The following is a 16,993-nucleotide window of genomic DNA, read 5'->3' as shown; positions in this document are numbered from 1 at the left end:
CTGCCCAAAGACGTTGCAATATATATACGTCAATACCACCAGTAGTCATATCACATCATTGAGGTTCATTTGAGATATCGCTTCTCTCATTTCTGCATTTTAGATTCATACTCTGGCATTGAATCTGGCATTGAATCTTGTATTCAATGCCAGATGTGATGGACATTCTTGAACTTGAGAGCAGCTATTGCTTCATAGAAACACATAGTTGACACACGCACACACACGCATACGCAATGCTGTGATTGTTTGTGAGAAAGCCGGTGTGGCTCCTGTGGGGGAAAGATTCTATGGGTTCTATTGCGGAAAGGTTCACAAACACAGACGCATGCACGCGGGGGGGTCTGGGAAAGGAAGTGTGTCCACCTGATGAGTTGTCATGTGCCTGAACTCAAATTTCACACAGCAGTTGTAGTCTCACGCATTCATTTCTGACCGTTCATTTTTGTCAGTGTACAAAAGTTGAATAACACGGCCAAAGTTGAATGGAAATTATAAAAATTTGTTTTGTGTTCAAAAAATGTCATGGAAGAGAAAACAGATAGAAAACTTGTCAATGTGTCTAACTAGACTTTGACACACGTTTTAGTTCATGATTAATATTGGCTCCACAGTAAACCTGGGGCAGGGAAAAGGAAACAATATTTAGGGCCCGAGCACCGACGTAGTCGGAGCGGAGGACCTATTGTTATTCTAATGTTTTTTATTATTATTATTATTATTATTATTATTATCGTACCAGTTTCATCGCAAAAAGGAGGTGCTTGGGATACTGGGAATCTTTTGAAATTTGGCACAAAATTCAATCGTGGTGAAAATTCCAGTATTATTGGGGTGTCCAGCTGCGATAGCGCCCCCTACAGAGTAGCCCCAACTTTGGGTTTCACCTAGCTGTATGAAATTTGGTAGGTATGTGGAACGTGATGGGACGTACAAAAAACTCAAAAGGAGGTATATCCTAAAACAAACAGAAAGTCGGCCATTTTGAATTTTATGACGTTTTTGGACCGTTTCAAGGCACCGTACTTCAACAAACTCCTCCAAGAGATTAAACCCGATTGCCTTCAGATTTGGTCAGTATGCTCTTGAGACCTTGGCTGTGAAACGATACTCAAAGATCAAAAAGTTATCGAACTATGTGTCCGTGGCGTGGCGGCAAAAAAACACCATTCGTCAGAAAAGCCTTAAGATGTTGATAATGCTTCATTGTGAAGATTGTAAGAAGTTGTCGAAGGGCGGCGACGTGGCGGCTCGGCGAACTTCGATCCTTCGCCATGAACGAATAAACTGATGTAACTCGACTCCGCATCATCAGATCTTTACCAGATTTCACATGTTTGATTAAACTCCAGGCCTGAAGACATCTGCAAGCCAATTTTGAATCATAGTCATAGCGCCACCTACTGGCAACAGTAAGTTAAAGTCTTTATACTTTGGCTTGTTTCTCTTAGTTGGAAAATCAGATCAACATCAAATTTGTTCCACACAAATGTAAGAAGTTCATAATGCCAGTTCTCTAAGCTTTTGATGTTTCGTCGAACGCCGTTGCCGTGGTAACGCAGTCTTCGCCGTGAAAAACGATGGTCATTTGGAGAGGTTAAAAAAGCTCGAAACACAAGCAAACTTGACACACAGATCACAAGGCCAAAATGTAGTTATATAATATGATTTTATTCAATCAGAGTGTTAAATCGGCTCAATAGCGCCCCCTACAAAATTTCAACGAAGCAGCCCTCGCAGTACGTTTCACATAGATTAACAAAATTTGGTAGGCACATGTATCACATGTGGACTTAAATAAAAGTCTCTTGGGGCCATGCCCTAAACCCAACCGGAAGTCAGCCATTTTGAATTTAGTCTGAATTTCTAGTGTTGTTTTTTCAATTTCCAGGCGCTCTACTTTAACGAACTCCTCCCAGGGAATTAATCAGATCAACTTAGAATTTGGTCAGAACAATCTAAAGACCTTTGTGATTAAAAGTTACTCAAAGCTTGTTGTTTCGTGAAATGCCGTTGCCGTGGCGACGCATTCCTCGCCATGAAAAACAAAGGTGTTTTTGAGGGGCTAAAAATACTCAAAACAAAATCAAACTTGTCACACACATTTAAAATCCTGAATGTAATTATCTGATGTGATTTTAATGCTTCAGAGTGGCAACTCGGCTTGATAGCGTCCCCTACAATATTTCGACGATGCAGCCCTCGCAGTACGTTTCACCTAGATGTATAACATTTGGTAAGCAGATGTATCACATGTGGATTTAAAAAAAAGTCGTAGGGGTCCATGCTCTAAACCCAACCGGAAGTCAGCCATTTTGAATTTAGTCTGAATTTCTAGTGTCGTTTTTTCAATTTCCAGGCGCTCTACTTTAACGAACTCCTCCCAGGGAATTAATCAGATCAACTTAGAATTTGGTCAGAACAATCTAAAGACCTTTGTGATTAAAAGTTACTCAAAGCTTGTTGTTTCGTGAAATGCCGTTGCCGTGTTGACGCATTCCTCGCCATGAAAAACAAAGGTGTTTTTGAGGGGCTAAAAATACTCAAAACAAAATCAAACTTGTCACACACATTTAAAATCCTGAATGTAATTATCTGATGTGATTTTAATGCTTCAGAGTGGCAACTCGGCTCGATAGCGCCCCCTACAATATTTCGACGATGCAGCCCTCGCAGTACGTTTCACCTAGATGTATAACATTTGGTAAGCAGATGTATCACATGTGGATTTAAAAAAAAGTCGTAGGGGTCCATGCTCTAAACTCAACCGGAAGTCAGCCATTTCTAATTTTGTATGAATTTCTCGTGTATTTTTCCCATTTCCAGGTGCTGTACTACGAACTAGTCCGAGGTAATTAATCAGATCAGCTTAGAATTTGGTCAGAACAATCTAAAGACCTTTGTGATTAAAAGTTTAGAATTCATCAAACATGGACTTGGTGTAGCGGCCATTTTACATGGTTCGCCATCATCCATCAAGCTGTTGTAACTCAACTGTACTTTGTCAAAACTGTCCCAAAGTTGACATGCTTGATTACTGTCATGATTTTAGGACATCTGCATGCCAATATTAACTCATAGTCATAGCGCCACCTACTGGCAACCACAGACGTAAGCAGGATTCTATAATTACAGCGGCCCGAACACTGATCTTAATAAAAGGGTTTGTGAACACACCATGAGAAAAAGACTTCTCTGATCTAAATATGTGCAAACTAAGATGCTTGGAGAGCAAAAGTTAGACAACAGTGGTTCTCAAACCATGTCAGTGGGCATTAGTATAAATGATCAGTCCAGAGCTTCTACTCGAGAATCAGAATAAATGTTGCAATGAATGCTTCACACTACAATCTAAAGTTACAGAAGAGCTTAAAATGAAAACAGTGTTAAATTAAAGTGTTCAAGTAAAAGCAAATTACACTACTGTTCTGTTAACTTTCATGTGAGTCCAAATACAATCAGCAGGACACTGCACCCAGTAAACTGACAAGTCTGTTATGTTACAAACACTGAAGCGCATTCACGCACATTCATTTTCTTAATGATCTTAACAGGCTTACATTTATGATTGCATCGGAGTAAACTCAAAACATTTGAGGCATAATGCCTGGCAACATGATCTTGCTATGCTGCTGGTCGACGCAGAAATATCATCTAACTCGTGCACGCAGTGTATGATGGTCACAGAAATGCATGACCGCGTCAACCAGAGTCCTGCCGGTATCCTCGACGTGCGCGTAGTTGCGAGGGCCCGATCAATGCTGCTTGCAGCTTTAATTTGCATGTATTATTCATATATATGTTTTTATTTTGAGGTGCAATGCAAATGTCTTAAAAATGTATGTATTTAGTTTTGTTGGATATGATTAAATTGCCATTGTTTTAATGAAGTGGCAAGAATATATTCACTTTATTAGTGTATATACAGCATTAACCCGTGTGTGATGTTATTCAAGTCTCAAAGTTTTTTAAATAACAAAATTTGACTATAGACAACATAGTGTATAGGTAAAACATATATAACAACGTTCATAATGTCTAAGACATATGAGCCTTATGTCAGTAGTGCAACCAGCTTTATAGTTATGCATAAATTAGACTTAGTGAACACGTACATTATAAGTAAGATAAGTTTAAAATGATACAGATTTGACAAACTGTCCGGACTGAGGCTGTGTCCAAAATCTCCCTATTGACTACAAAGTGAATGATATTTATACATCACTCCAATGTTGAAAGGAGATGATGCAGACTTATTCAAGTTCAGGAGAAAATCTTCATGACTTGTGTGATGGAGATCTTTTCAAGAGTCATGATCTATTTTCAAAAACAGAAGCATGCAATTCAGATTCAGCTTTTCTATGATGATTTTGGAACCGCAAATCCTTTAGGATCAAAACGGGGATGTATTCCCCGTTTTAGGCGCAATCTATTTCACCATGCAGAATTTTTCTCCCAAGTACAACTCAGATCTGCTTAATATTCATTTGGTCGCTTTATTTCATGCCCAAGACGTTAAAACATATGGCTTTTCTAAAATACTTGATCCACTTATGCAGGATATTAAAATACTTGAGAAGGATGGATTTCGGGTCCCCTTGTATGATCAGCCAGTGTATGGAACTATTGTCCAAGTTACAGGTGACAACCTTGGTCTTCACAGTTTGTTTGGTTTTGTTAAATCATTCGGTGCCAGATATTGTTGCCGTTTCTGTCTTGCTGAGAAAGAAGACGTTCAGACTGAGTTTAATGATGATTCACCCAAGATAGTTATGCAAACTTGCGCACTTCATGCGGAACATTGCCAAAAGATGGAGACAAATCCCACTCTTCCCTATGTGACGGGCGTTAAATGTTCTTGCATTCTAAATTCCTTGCAATATTTCAATACATGTGAAAACTTCTCTGTCGATATTATGCACAATATCTTGGAGGGAGTGGCACAATATGAAATGAAACTGCTATTACTGCACTTGATAGAGAAGTACACAACAAAGAAAGAAAGTCATAATTATGAGAAAGAAAGTCATAATTATGAGAAAGAAATTCAGCTAGCACAGCTAGCACAGCTAGCACAGAGTTCACGCACCATTGCACAGTTACGGGAGCGTTCACGCACCATAGCACAGTTAGGGGAGCATTCACGCACCATAGCACAGTTACGGGAGCGTTCACACACCATAGCACAGCTACGGGAGCAATTTGGGGTTAAGTGTCTTGCCCAAGGACACATCGACATAGACGAAAGGAGTATTAATCAGTCGATCCTTTGATTGAAGCTCTACCATTGAGCCCCAGTCGACCCTCTGTTACGCCACAGTTGCCCCTTTACCGACACTGCATGTCTTTAGGCTCTGCAAGATTACCGGATCACCCGGAGAACATCTTAACAGAGACAAATCCCACTCTTCCCTATGTGACGGGCGTTAAATGTTCTTGCATTCTAAATTCCTTGCAATATTTCAATACATGTGAAAACTTCTCTGTCAATATTATGCACAATATCTTGGAGGGAGTGGCACAATATGAAATGAAACTGCTATTACTGCACTTGATAGAGAAGTACACAACAAAGAAAGAAAGTCATAATTATGAGAAAGAAAGTCATAATTATGAGAAAGAAATTCAGCTAGCACAGCTAGCACAGAGTTCACGCACCATTGCACAGTTACGGGAGCGTTCACGCACCATAGCACAGTTAGGGGAGCGTTCACACACCATAGCACAGCTACGGGAGCAATTTGGGGTTAAGTGTCTTGCCCAAGGACACATCGACATAGACGAAAGGAGTATTAATCAGCCGATCCTTTGATTGAAGCTCTACCATTGAGCCCCAGTCGACCCGCTGTTACGCCACAGTTGCCCCTTTACCGACACTGCATGTCTTTAGTCTCTGCAAGATTACCGGATCACCCGGAGAACATCTTAACAGAGACAAATTCCACTCTTCCCTATGTGACGGGCGTTAAATGTTCTTGCATTCTAAATTCCTTGCAATATTTCAATACATGTGAAAACTTCTCTGTCAATATTATGCACAATATCTTGGAGGGAGTGGCACAATATGAAATGAAACTGCTATTACTGCACTTGATAGAGAAGTACACAACAAAGAAAGAAAGACATAATTATGAGAAAGAAAGTCATAATTATGAGAAAGAAATTCAGCTAGCACAGCTAGCACAGCTAGCACAGAGTTCACGCACCATTGCACAGTTACGGGAGCGTTCACGCACCATAGCACAGTTAGGGGAGCATTCACGCACCATAGCACAGTTACGGGAGCGTTCACACACCATAGCACAGCTACGGGAGCAATTTGGGGTTAAGTGTCTTGCCCAAGGACACATCGACATAGACGAAAGGAGTATTAATCCGCCGATCCTTTGATTGAAGCTCTACCATTGAGCCCCAGTCGACCCGCTGTTACGCCACAGTTGCCCCTTTACCGACACTGCATGTGTTTAGTCTCTGCAAGATTACCGGATCACCCGGAGAACTTCTTAACAGAGACAAATCCCACTCTTCCCTATGTGACGGGCGTTAAATGTTCTTGCATTCTAAATTCCTTGCAATATTTCAATACATGTGAAAACTTCTCTGTCAGTATTATGCACAATATCTTGGAGGGAGTGGCACAATATGAAATGAAACTGCTATTACTGCACTTGATAGAGAAGTACACAACAAAGAAAGAAAGTCATAATTATGAGAAAGAAATTCAGCTAGCACAGCTAGCACAGAGTTCACGCACCATAGCACAGTTACGGGAGCGTTCACACACCATAGCACAGCTACGGGAGCAATTTGGGGTTAAGTGTCTTGCCCAAGGACACATCGACATAGACGAAAGGAGTATTAATCCGCCGATCCTTTGATTGAAGCTCTACCATTGAGCCCCAGTCGACCCGCTGTTACGCCACAGTTGCCCCTTTACCGACACTGCATGTCTTTAGGCTCTGCAAGATTACCGGATCACCCGGAGAACATCTTAACAGAGTGGACGACCCGCTGTTACGCCACAGTTGTCCCTTTACCGACACTGCATGTCTTTAGGCTCTGTAAGATTACCGGATCACCCCGAGAAAATCTTAACAGAGTGGACGACCTGCTGTTACGCCACAGTTGCTCCTTTACCAACACTGCATGTCTTTAGGCTCTGTAAGATTACTGGATCACCCGGAGAAAATCTTAACAGACATGAGGAGAACATGAAAACTCACTCAGTAAGGCCCCAGGCTCATTGATGTGAACTGACCACACTGAGTCTCCGTGCCGTTCTTTGGGAACGGCCAATTTGAGGCAGAGGGAATGGGGGTGGGGTAGGACATGGCGTGATATTAATTTGAGGCAGATGGAATGGGGGTGGGGTAGGACGTGACGTGATATTAACTTCACGACACTGGACTTTGGAGATAGATGGAAGGAGGATGACCGGCAGATGTTCCTCAGACAAACACTTAGACTTTATCAGCGGGATGCGAGTGTGCCTCAACATGGGCTTGCACTCGTCCTTGGGTTTGTCCTCAGTGGGTGGCTGGGGTTTTTTGGAAATAGAGGGCAAAATGTGCTTGCGTCCTAACTCCAACTTTACCTGCCTTAGGTCATCCGTTAGCTCCTTGTTCTTCTTTTCCTCACTCTTGTACTTTGACTCATACATCATGGAGTGTCCCTTTACTGCCTTCAACTTTTTGTTCAGGTCTCTCAAGTCCCACTGACACTGCTTGATCTTCAGGAAGGCGTTTTCCGGTATGCTTGTCAGGCACTCGATCTCAGCGTTCTTTTCCTCCAGAAGCACTACTGTTTTGTTGTGGTGCAGCATCACTTTTTCCAACTCAGCTCTGACCTCGTCCAATTTGATGGTATCCAGCAAGGCCTGGGTTTCTTTAAAGGTCTCATGCATGTTTTTTGTTTCTGCCAGCTCCAACTCCAGCTGTTTTTTCACAGAACAGTAATCCCGCTCAGCCTTGGCCAGCACTTCCTTCTTTTCATCGGCCTCACGATTTAAGATTTTGACTTCCGCCTGCAGGTTCTGTATTGTTGTTTGTGTTGTCATTGAGTTCTGCCTGAGTTCCACCTGAGCCTTGAGCAAGTTTTGTGAGGCGAGATCTCTCTCAGCCATGAGGCCCTCAGTCTGGGTGATCAGCAGTCTTTGCTTCTTCTCTGATTCACGATTCAAACTCATGAGAGACAGCATCTCCTCATGTTTGGACACACTATGCTTGGTGAGCTCTCGTTCCTCAGTTTGGAGTTTGATAATGAGGTGATGTTGCTTCTCTGTCTCTTTTTTCTCATTTTCCAACTCCATCTTCAAATGAATCTCATTTTCTTTCAATTGGTCCACCACACCTTTGAGAGCCTTATATGAAAATGTATCCGTTTCGATTTTCATTTTCAACATTTTGATCTCCATAGTCATTTGCTCTATTTGTACCTTGTACGCGTCTTTTTGTGTTTTGTGTTTTGTAATTTGGTTGATATATTTATTTTGTATAGAGATCAGCTGTTTCTCCTTGCTTCTGTATACATCCAGGTCATCACTAACTGTGTTGTATTTATCATTCAAAGCCTTCTTTTCTAAATCCATACATTTTATATCTTGGCTCAGTTGTTTAGTTTTTCTTAAGGCAACGATTTCATTATCTTGCAACTCTCGAATGCACGATTTTTGTAGTGTAAATAAGTTTTCAAACTTTATAGACTTCAAAGACTCATTCTCGAGTGTCATCTGTAATTCCTTCCTCTCGAGAGCCCACTTTTCTTGTTCCTTCTTCAATTCACTTTTGCTCTCCTCTAACTCTTTTCTTAAATGCTCCGCATGCATGGTCTTTGCAGAACAACTTTTTCTTATCTTTTTATTCTCAGCCTGTTCTTTTCTGAAATTACTCTCGGCTGCAACAAAGACGTCTAGTCGTCTATTGAGACCCCTGTTTTCCTCCTGGAGCCGTTGCTCGCTCTCCTGTAGTAGTTTATATTCGTAATACATCGGTGTTTTCGTTGAAGCCATTGTTAATTGATTCATAATTATTCGTATTATTGTAAACTGTACATAGTCTACCTGTCTGTGACAGACTGTCGTTATCAAAGGCACCGCGTACATCAAAGGCAACGCGTATATAAGAGGCGTTGCCATAGAGACGCCCTGAATTGTTTGTGGACTGGCCTCGTCATCCACAGACCGGAAGTAAGCCTTCATAATTCGAGGTAAACTTTATATGTAACGCTAAGTGTTTAAGTAATTCCAGTTGCTTATTGCAAACCAACATTACTGTCCACTCGCATATAAGTGTAGCGACCTTGTGATGTCATCGTAGCTCACGTTAACGGTTAGCGGAAGTAATCGTTTGTCAGTTTAACTTCACAGTATAACCACTAACCAATGCTGAAACATATGCTGTCGGGTTTTTAAATGGCTCCTGAATCTATGTTACCTAACCTAGTGAGTGATATCGACTGCGAGATGCATAACGGGGGTTGTCAATGTCGGTAACAAACGTTAGCGTTAGCTAGCAACCAAGTTTCATGGAGGGCACACTTCATTCACCATGACAATGGAAACCCATTAATGTTGAAGTTATAATTGTGATATGAGTTTGTGGAAAAGCAATTAAAAAGGCATAACTTTGTTACTTTGTTGATTTTGATTTTCAAATGAGGAGTACATGTATACATATATGTAACATTCACATCTTTAGGCTCTAGGGGGGTAACTTTAGAAATGTGTTCCATGTGGTCTATTTAGTCTGTTTTATATCCACTATAATGTTCCCATAAGGAAAAATGGGTTTGGGTTATTATGGGCTAAACTAAAGTTTCAGATCTTTGCATGTTGCAAAGATCAGCGTGGTGGTCAATTTAACACATTGTCCAAAGTGAACTCTCATGGAAGTTGAAACTGTAAATGTGTTGTACATCAGTGCAAAATAAAACCCTGATATGTTGACATAACCTATTGAAATCTATATGCAGATTTATACTCCAGACAAATGACTGAAGGTCTTTTAGGGAGCTTTCTGATGAGGTTGCAACATAGAGAGCATTTACCATTCCTTAGATGTGTGATATTTGCTAGAAGGGATAATAAGATGGACTTTTTTACTGAGCCCTTTGACCCTCCCACAATAACTAATATGAGTCACTTCACACAGATTCCCTGGTACCCACTTTCCCCTTTAGGTCCAACCTGTAATCACCCATTAGAAATCAAGGGCGGCTGTGTGAAGAGCCATGCAAAGAAAAATTCAGAATGACAAATGAAAAGTAAATGATATGTATAAGTGCTTGAAGTGTTAAAACTTGGTCTCAGCTGCCAAATATATAAAAACTACTGAAATATATTAACAAATATGAGATTTTTTATTTAAAAAAGTAATGTCTCTCCTGCTGTCTAGTTCTTCTGTAAATGTCATGGAAACAATGCTACACTCACTACAGGTCAGCGGACCTCTGATCCTCACTCTGCATCTGAAGGTGGACACGAGTTGACTCTTGCAAGGCCTTTCTGTGGAAAGCGAACTCTCTGAGTTTTAATCTACTGAAAAAACAATTCTGTTGGAAAACAAAACTATTGTATCACTCGACTATTTGTGGAAAACTGAAGAACCTGAAAGCGACCCGAAGTTGACCACTGATTGAAACACCTGCTGAAGGGCGTCGCTCGCCCGGTAAGACAACAACGTGCAGGTAAGATCACTTTTACATTTATTTAATCGTTTTATTTACAATGATTGTATTGATTCATAGCCTCAAAAGCTTTATCAGTGTAGAAATCTGTGTATTTTCTGAGGTCCCACCATGTTTATCAGGACTGTTGCTAAAACACAGATTTGGTGAAAAGAGACTTCCACTCGCTGATTTTTCCGAATAAATTGATTATTTGATGAACAGAATTTCCCGAGAAGTGTGTGGAGTGTGTTAACAATTAGTGTAGTGATTTGAAAACACTATTATTTGGGTTTGAGGGCATCAAATCTTCCAAAATTGACATTATAAAAGCTGAAAAAAGATGGCGCAGACAAGAGAAACTCACTGGCTCCATTTTCTCTTTGACTTCTGCAGAAGAGTCATAAACATCGGCGGGTGCCACAAATCCATTGAGTCAGGCCTCAAACTCAACGCCCTCTATTTGTTGAAGAAGGCTGTCTCTGATCAGGCACCTGAGTTCCAGGATCACCAACAGAAAGTGAGTCAGCTGGTTTGATGAACCTCCTACTAATTGTTTCTCCTCTGCATCAAACCCTCTTTTTGTTCTGTGTGTGCAGGATGCTCACGAAATCCTGACAACCATGCTGGATCAGATCAGGAGTTTGTCCCCCCTGCTGCAGGGAGTCGCTGCAGGCGGAGGAAAGAGCTACAGATCCCCTGTCGAGGACCACCTGGTCTTCAGGATGCAGATGACCAGGACCTGCAAGAGGTACAACCAAACAGAAACACACATCACATTCAGCTGGAGGTGTCAGATGACCACAGTGTTAGTATTGTCATCCATTGTTATATGTATATAACTGAGAGTGTCTTGTCTTCTTGACTTCAGGTGTGTCTGCGGTGGAAGCACATCCGGCCAGCAGTCCACCTGTCATCCACTGACCCCAGAGGACCACACCAGAGTGTTGACTCCTGAACCACACATCATGTTTACTTTACATTTTTATGAACATATTACAGTCTTAGCTTTTTCGTCCACTAGATGTGATATTTTTAACCATTAGTTTCCATTCATCAAATCAACAATCTTGTGGGGACAGCTCCTATGTTTTCATCCTCTCCTTCTGTTCACTTCCTGTCTACAGAGTGCTGATGCTGCATCTAAAGCATTTTTGATTCACTCCATCTCTGCAGCTGGAGAAGCTGAATGATCAAATTGAGCTCTTCTGGGAGCTGTTGGTGACCTCCACCCAGGTAAGAATGAACTCACCTGAGAACAAACACAAAGCTGTTTAGTGTGTAAGTGCTGCTAACCGTTGTTGTTCCTTCTCAGGCTGAGGCTTGTTACAGTCTGGTGAGCGTCATCAGCCATCTCGGCTCCAGAGGGAACAGTGGTAAGATGATGCAAACTACATCCTGCTCTACCAGCGGCGGGTAAGAGGACAACACTGTGTCCTCCTGAAGTCAAACACACACCAAACTATTTCTGCTGTTGTTTACATTTAACACACAAACATTGTCTGTTTCAGAACGATTGTTAAATCCATTAACCTTGTCCTGACTGAGTGTTTTGTGTCTGGTCTTGTCGTGGCAGGAAATGAAGAGAAGAGACGGAGTTCTTGGAGTAGCAACCAGCGGGAAGTGTTTTAATGAGCACAAGGCAACATTCAACAAAATCCAACCTATCAGTTATTACAGCTTACCCTTATAGTCTAATTCACCCCCCTTAAGTCACTTTCCACCAATCAGATCAGTCGGCCGAATCACATAAACAAAGCATCCCTGGTTTCCAATACGGGGCCTTGCGTAATACCTAGTTTGGTCATGTTCTTTCGAGAACGTTATACCAAAACATGTTGACAGGATTTTCTGCTCGTTAGCCGGGAAATGTTTGGGAGTTTTCAGGCGCCATTGTCTATCACTCTCAGGCTGCTGGCACTCATACTTTCTAAGAAACATTTGTTTATTCAACTGGATTGAGATATCAGAATCAGACCATGGCTTTAGTTTAATTCTAAAATATATAATGATTATTTTCTTCAACAGTCTCAGATGTAGAGCAGCTTGGGGATAGTGGGACTTTATGTGGCGGGCTCCTGAGGAAGGCCCAGGTGAGCAGCCACAGGAACTTCACAGGTAAGCATGTTGTTTACCTCCCCACTGTCTCTATGCAGGTGCTGAAGGTGTAGCTTCAGGATGGATTAGCAGCTGGTCTCGTGGCCTGAAGCAGCAGCAGCAGCAGGAGGTCCCCCAGCCTTCAGGAGGAGGGGTTGGCTGGCAATAAATACAAAGAGGTAAATAAATAACAAGATTTCTGTGTATATAATTTACTCTAGTTGCCGTTTGAAGTCTTTATGGTTAAAATGGAGCTCAGTGAAGCCCCATTTTGTTCTTTAATTTCTCCACAAAAACATTTAATCTATCAGAGTGTTAAGTTAACTTAAGGAAAAGTGAAAGAGTGTGGTCACACACAAACCTGTCTCCTACAAATGATGTTTACATGCTACCAAATGGTTTTGCTTATTACATAATCTCTATGTCCAAGTAAGCAACTAATTCCTCTCCTAAGGAGCCGAAGACGCAAGGCTCCTCACACACATACAGGCTCCTCACACACACAGACAGGTGTGACCGTGGCTCCTCACACACATACAGGAGTGACCGTGGCTCCTCACACACATACAGGCTCTTCACACACATACAGGCTCCTCACACACAGAAAGTTGTGACTGTGGCTCTTCACACACAGACAGGTGTGACCGTGGCTCTTCACACACAGACAGGAGTGACCGTGGCTCTTCACACACATACAGGCTCTTCACACACAGACAGGTGTGACCGTGGTTCTTCACATGCAGACAGGAGTGACCGTGGCTCTTCACACACAGACAGGCTCCTCACACACATACAGGAGTGACCGTGGCTCTTCACACACAGACAGGAGTGACCGTGGCTCTTCACACACAGACAGGCTCCTCACACACATACAGGAGTGACCGTGGCTCTTCACACACAGACAGGAGTGACCGTGGCTCTTCACACACAGACAGGCTCCTCACACACATACAGGAGTGACCGTGGCTCTTCACACACAGACAGGAGTGACCGTGGCTCTTCACACACAGACAGGCTCCTCACACACATACAAGAGTGACCGTGGCTCTTCACACACAGACAGGCTCCTCACACACATACAGGAGTGACTGTGGCTCTTCACACACAGACAGGCTCCTCACACACATACAGGAGTGACCGTGGCTCTTCACACACAGACAGGCTCCTCATGTCACAACTTCAGCCAGGCTTTAGTTTTTCATTTGTCTGTCTCCTGTTTTGCCACACTAACTCTCATGTCATTTCAGAATCTGCCACTCCCTCCTGCTCTGCATTACTTGCTGATTTCATTTCACCTGGCCTGCACCACCTCCATACTCACCTGCTCCTCATCAGCTATCAGCCCCTCAGTGTATATGTACCGGTCCATTTCCCTCAGCCAGATTGTCTAGTGTCCAGCAACCTATCATTCTGATTCTGATCCTGATCGTTCGTGTATTGACCTGCCTTTTTGGACTTTGGACCTTCCCTTTTGCCTGCTCCCACTGGATTTGTTTGCTACGCGGGTTACTACCTGGTTTGACCTCTGCTGGTTATTAAACCCTGTTTCTACACCTGAACTGTTTTCTGTGTCGTGCTATTGGGTTCTTGCCTGTCGTTTTGTGAAACCTGACACCTCACACACATACAGGAGTGACCGTGGCTCTTCACACACAGACAGGAGTGACCGTGGCTCTTCACACACATAAAGGAGTGACCGTGGCTCTTCACACACATAAAGGAGTGACCGTGGCTCTTCACACACAGACAGGCTCCTCACACACAGACAGTTGTGACAGAATTAGAAACAGCTTTCATGTTTTCAAAGCAGTGTGAAACAACTAACACTGCACCACAAAGACAACACCACGTGTGCATCGACCCTTTAACTTTACGTTGCCATTGTTTGTTTTATTATGGTCCATCCACCTATAGTTTACCGTCGACCGTAATTATCCACCACGATCGTTTTATACAGCAGTTAGAATTAGAACAAAGGTTTAATAATAGTTTCATTACAACCTGCTAACATAAATAAGTACACTATTGAATTTCAGACTTATTCACTGCTCACTGATAACTATATGTTTTAAAACAACTGACACCAGATGAGATACTTTATAAAAGACAAATACGTGCTGTTTACTGGTGGCGCATTGCACATGTTATTTAGTCTTGATTCTTTCAAATGAACCAAACAAACTAAATCCTGAAGAAAACACAAAGTGACCCCTTGACCCCTTAATAAACCTAATTTATTAGAAAATAATAACCTAACATATCTATATACCTATCCTCCCCAATAACAATTGACACTAACCAATGTGTTCAGGCTAAAACAATTACAACTGTAAGTTAAAAAGAAAATCTCTGAATGCCACTTTAACATTTTAAAGGTGCACTTGACAGCAACTCATATTTGTTCAATGATGTTAAATAATGTTCAAAATGTTTGAAATATACCAATATGAAATATCATATTGCCATGGAGTCTGTGATTGAACGCTGATCTGCCCTGGAAAGCATCTTTGGGATGCTGTAACATAAGTGTGGGGTGCTTTATTTTCATATTTGTGGTGATGTCTACTATTATCTGGGGAAATTTAGATTTTCATCTTTAGAAGAATGTGACCCTCAAAGGATGTAGTCACACTGCTGTTCATGTATTTGTTTCATTTTGACATCAAATGAACTTCATGATGTTATTAATGTTAAGAGAATCAGTGTTGGAGCCTGACCTCAGACTATAGTATGTTGGTTGATAGATCTTCTCCTAAAGCCATCTAACCAACACGTTTCAGCACATAAGCTTACTGACACTATACTCTCACTATAATCTTTACTATTCAGTTTATTCAAGTAGTGATGTCATTTTTAGGCTGATTTTCTCATTCACCATGGCCATGGTTGGTAATAAGCTGTACTGAGAAAAAAAAAGATCAACAAAAAGTCTGCCAGTTAATGTCAGCTCACTTTGTAGAGCAGAAAGGACACTCTGTGACATGAGGGTTGTTAGGTGGAAAACACAAGGAATGGAACATTTAGCTTTTTTTCTCATTGTTTCATTGCAATTCTGTTTTAAGTGTCTTACTGCACCTTTATAATCTCTAGACTTGATTTGTGTAGTTTTCTTCATTGCATCAAGCGGTTGAAGATGAGAGATGTTCAGCTTGTCAATCAAACCAGGCCAGGTAACACAAAGCTAGGTCGTCTCTGCAAGCCTCTCGCTAAGACTGGCCAACCTTTCTGATATCAAACCTGCAACATATCGTAGAATACTGTAAACACTGCTAGATGAGTTATATTTGATATGTTTAATATAAGATTAAAATGAAGTATTTAACTTCCATGGAGAAGAATTTCAATATACTGTAATGTTGAGACTAAATGTCGATGAGAACTTTTTCTTTTTTTAGTAAAATAAAAGTTACCAGAACACTCTCACTTTGTGTCTCTGTTTCAATAATACTGTTTCTGTGGAAACAATGAAACAATAAGGTTACAAGAATTTTATTTGTCATTGTACGACAAGGTTGCACAACAAACTTTAGATTGTAGTCCCAATTTGATACATAGGAAAGAAAACAAACAACAACAAAAAACTATATTCTATATGGAGGTTGGAGGATGAGTTAAGGAGTCTCACAGCCAGAGGAAAGAAGCTGTTCTGAGGTCTGGTGGTTCATAAGCTGATACTTCTGTATCTCTCTCCAGATAGCAGCATGGTGAACAGGTTGTGTCTGGGTGGGTTTAGTCTTTAAATAAATATCCTTTGAGCTCTTCTCCTCTTCTCACCAATATCACTGATGTTCAGTAGATGGTACCGATGGTGTCCTGGTGGTTTTAATCACCTGCTGTAGAGACACAATAACATAGCTAATAGTTAACTTAAAATACTACAACGTAACATTTTCATATCAATGTGTTGTGAGATGATGCTGATTAAATAACTATTGGTATGGCACCTTTTAAAACAAAGTTATAAAGTGGTTTACAAGAAACTAACAAGAAACCAAAACATAAAATATGAAATTGTTTAAATAGTGGAGATTTGAAGCATATGACGATTAAACCACCTTTGGATATTCAACCCATAAGAACCCACAGTGGCACAGTTCATATCCTGGAAAAGTTCCGTATACAGCTAAGTCCCTAAGTGACACACACTGAACACACTGGTGAGGTCATGTGACAGTGGATTACTGTCTCTTATGAACGGACGCTCAGGTCTACAATTTTCTTGTGGAACTTAAAA

The 16,993-nt window shown here is 41.3% G+C and overlaps 1 protein-coding gene and 4 long non-coding RNA genes across 5 annotated transcripts; 3 read left to right on the top strand and 2 right to left on the bottom strand.

The window, feature by feature from the left end:
- Window positions 1–7,240: 7,240 nt before the first annotated feature.
- Window positions 7,241–8,419, bottom strand: LOC137868742 (coiled-coil domain-containing protein 6-like). Its single transcript, XM_068705639.1, has one exon. The coding sequence runs from the start codon at window positions 8,417–8,419 to the stop codon at window positions 7,241–7,243; it is 1,179 nt and encodes a 392-aa protein (XP_068561740.1).
- A 733-nt stretch (window positions 8,420–9,152) lies between these two features.
- LOC137868966 (uncharacterized) lies at window positions 9,153–11,616 on the top strand. Its single transcript, XR_011102251.1, has 5 exons — window positions 9,153–9,204; window positions 10,435–10,683; window positions 11,059–11,182; window positions 11,262–11,413; window positions 11,534–11,616. It is a non-coding gene; the product is annotated as an uncharacterized lncRNA (long non-coding RNA).
- LOC137868967 (uncharacterized) lies at window positions 11,613–12,326 on the top strand. The gene is made up of 3 exons (XR_011102252.1): window positions 11,613–11,898; window positions 11,978–12,078; window positions 12,239–12,326. It is a non-coding gene; the product is annotated as an uncharacterized lncRNA (long non-coding RNA).
- Window positions 12,261–14,318, bottom strand: LOC137868965 (uncharacterized). The gene is made up of 2 exons (XR_011102250.1): window positions 14,081–14,318; window positions 12,261–12,918 (listed from the first exon to the last, which is right to left on the bottom strand). It is a non-coding gene; the product is annotated as an uncharacterized lncRNA (long non-coding RNA).
- On the top strand, window positions 12,852–14,318 carry LOC137868968 (uncharacterized). Its single transcript, XR_011102253.1, has 2 exons — window positions 12,852–12,938; window positions 14,007–14,318. It is a non-coding gene; the product is annotated as an uncharacterized lncRNA (long non-coding RNA).
- Window positions 14,319–16,993: the final 2,675 nt, after the last annotated feature.

This window comes from Cebidichthys violaceus, unplaced genomic scaffold (genome assembly GCF_023349555.1).
Source record: "Cebidichthys violaceus isolate CVI_PGR_0920_01 unplaced genomic scaffold, fCebVio1.0.p SCAF_12, whole genome shotgun sequence".
Classification (NCBI taxonomy): domain Eukaryota; kingdom Metazoa; phylum Chordata; class Actinopteri; order Perciformes; family Stichaeidae; genus Cebidichthys; species Cebidichthys violaceus.
The sequence above is the reverse complement of the archived record's forward strand: the minus strand, read 5'-3'. Positions and strand labels throughout refer to the sequence as shown.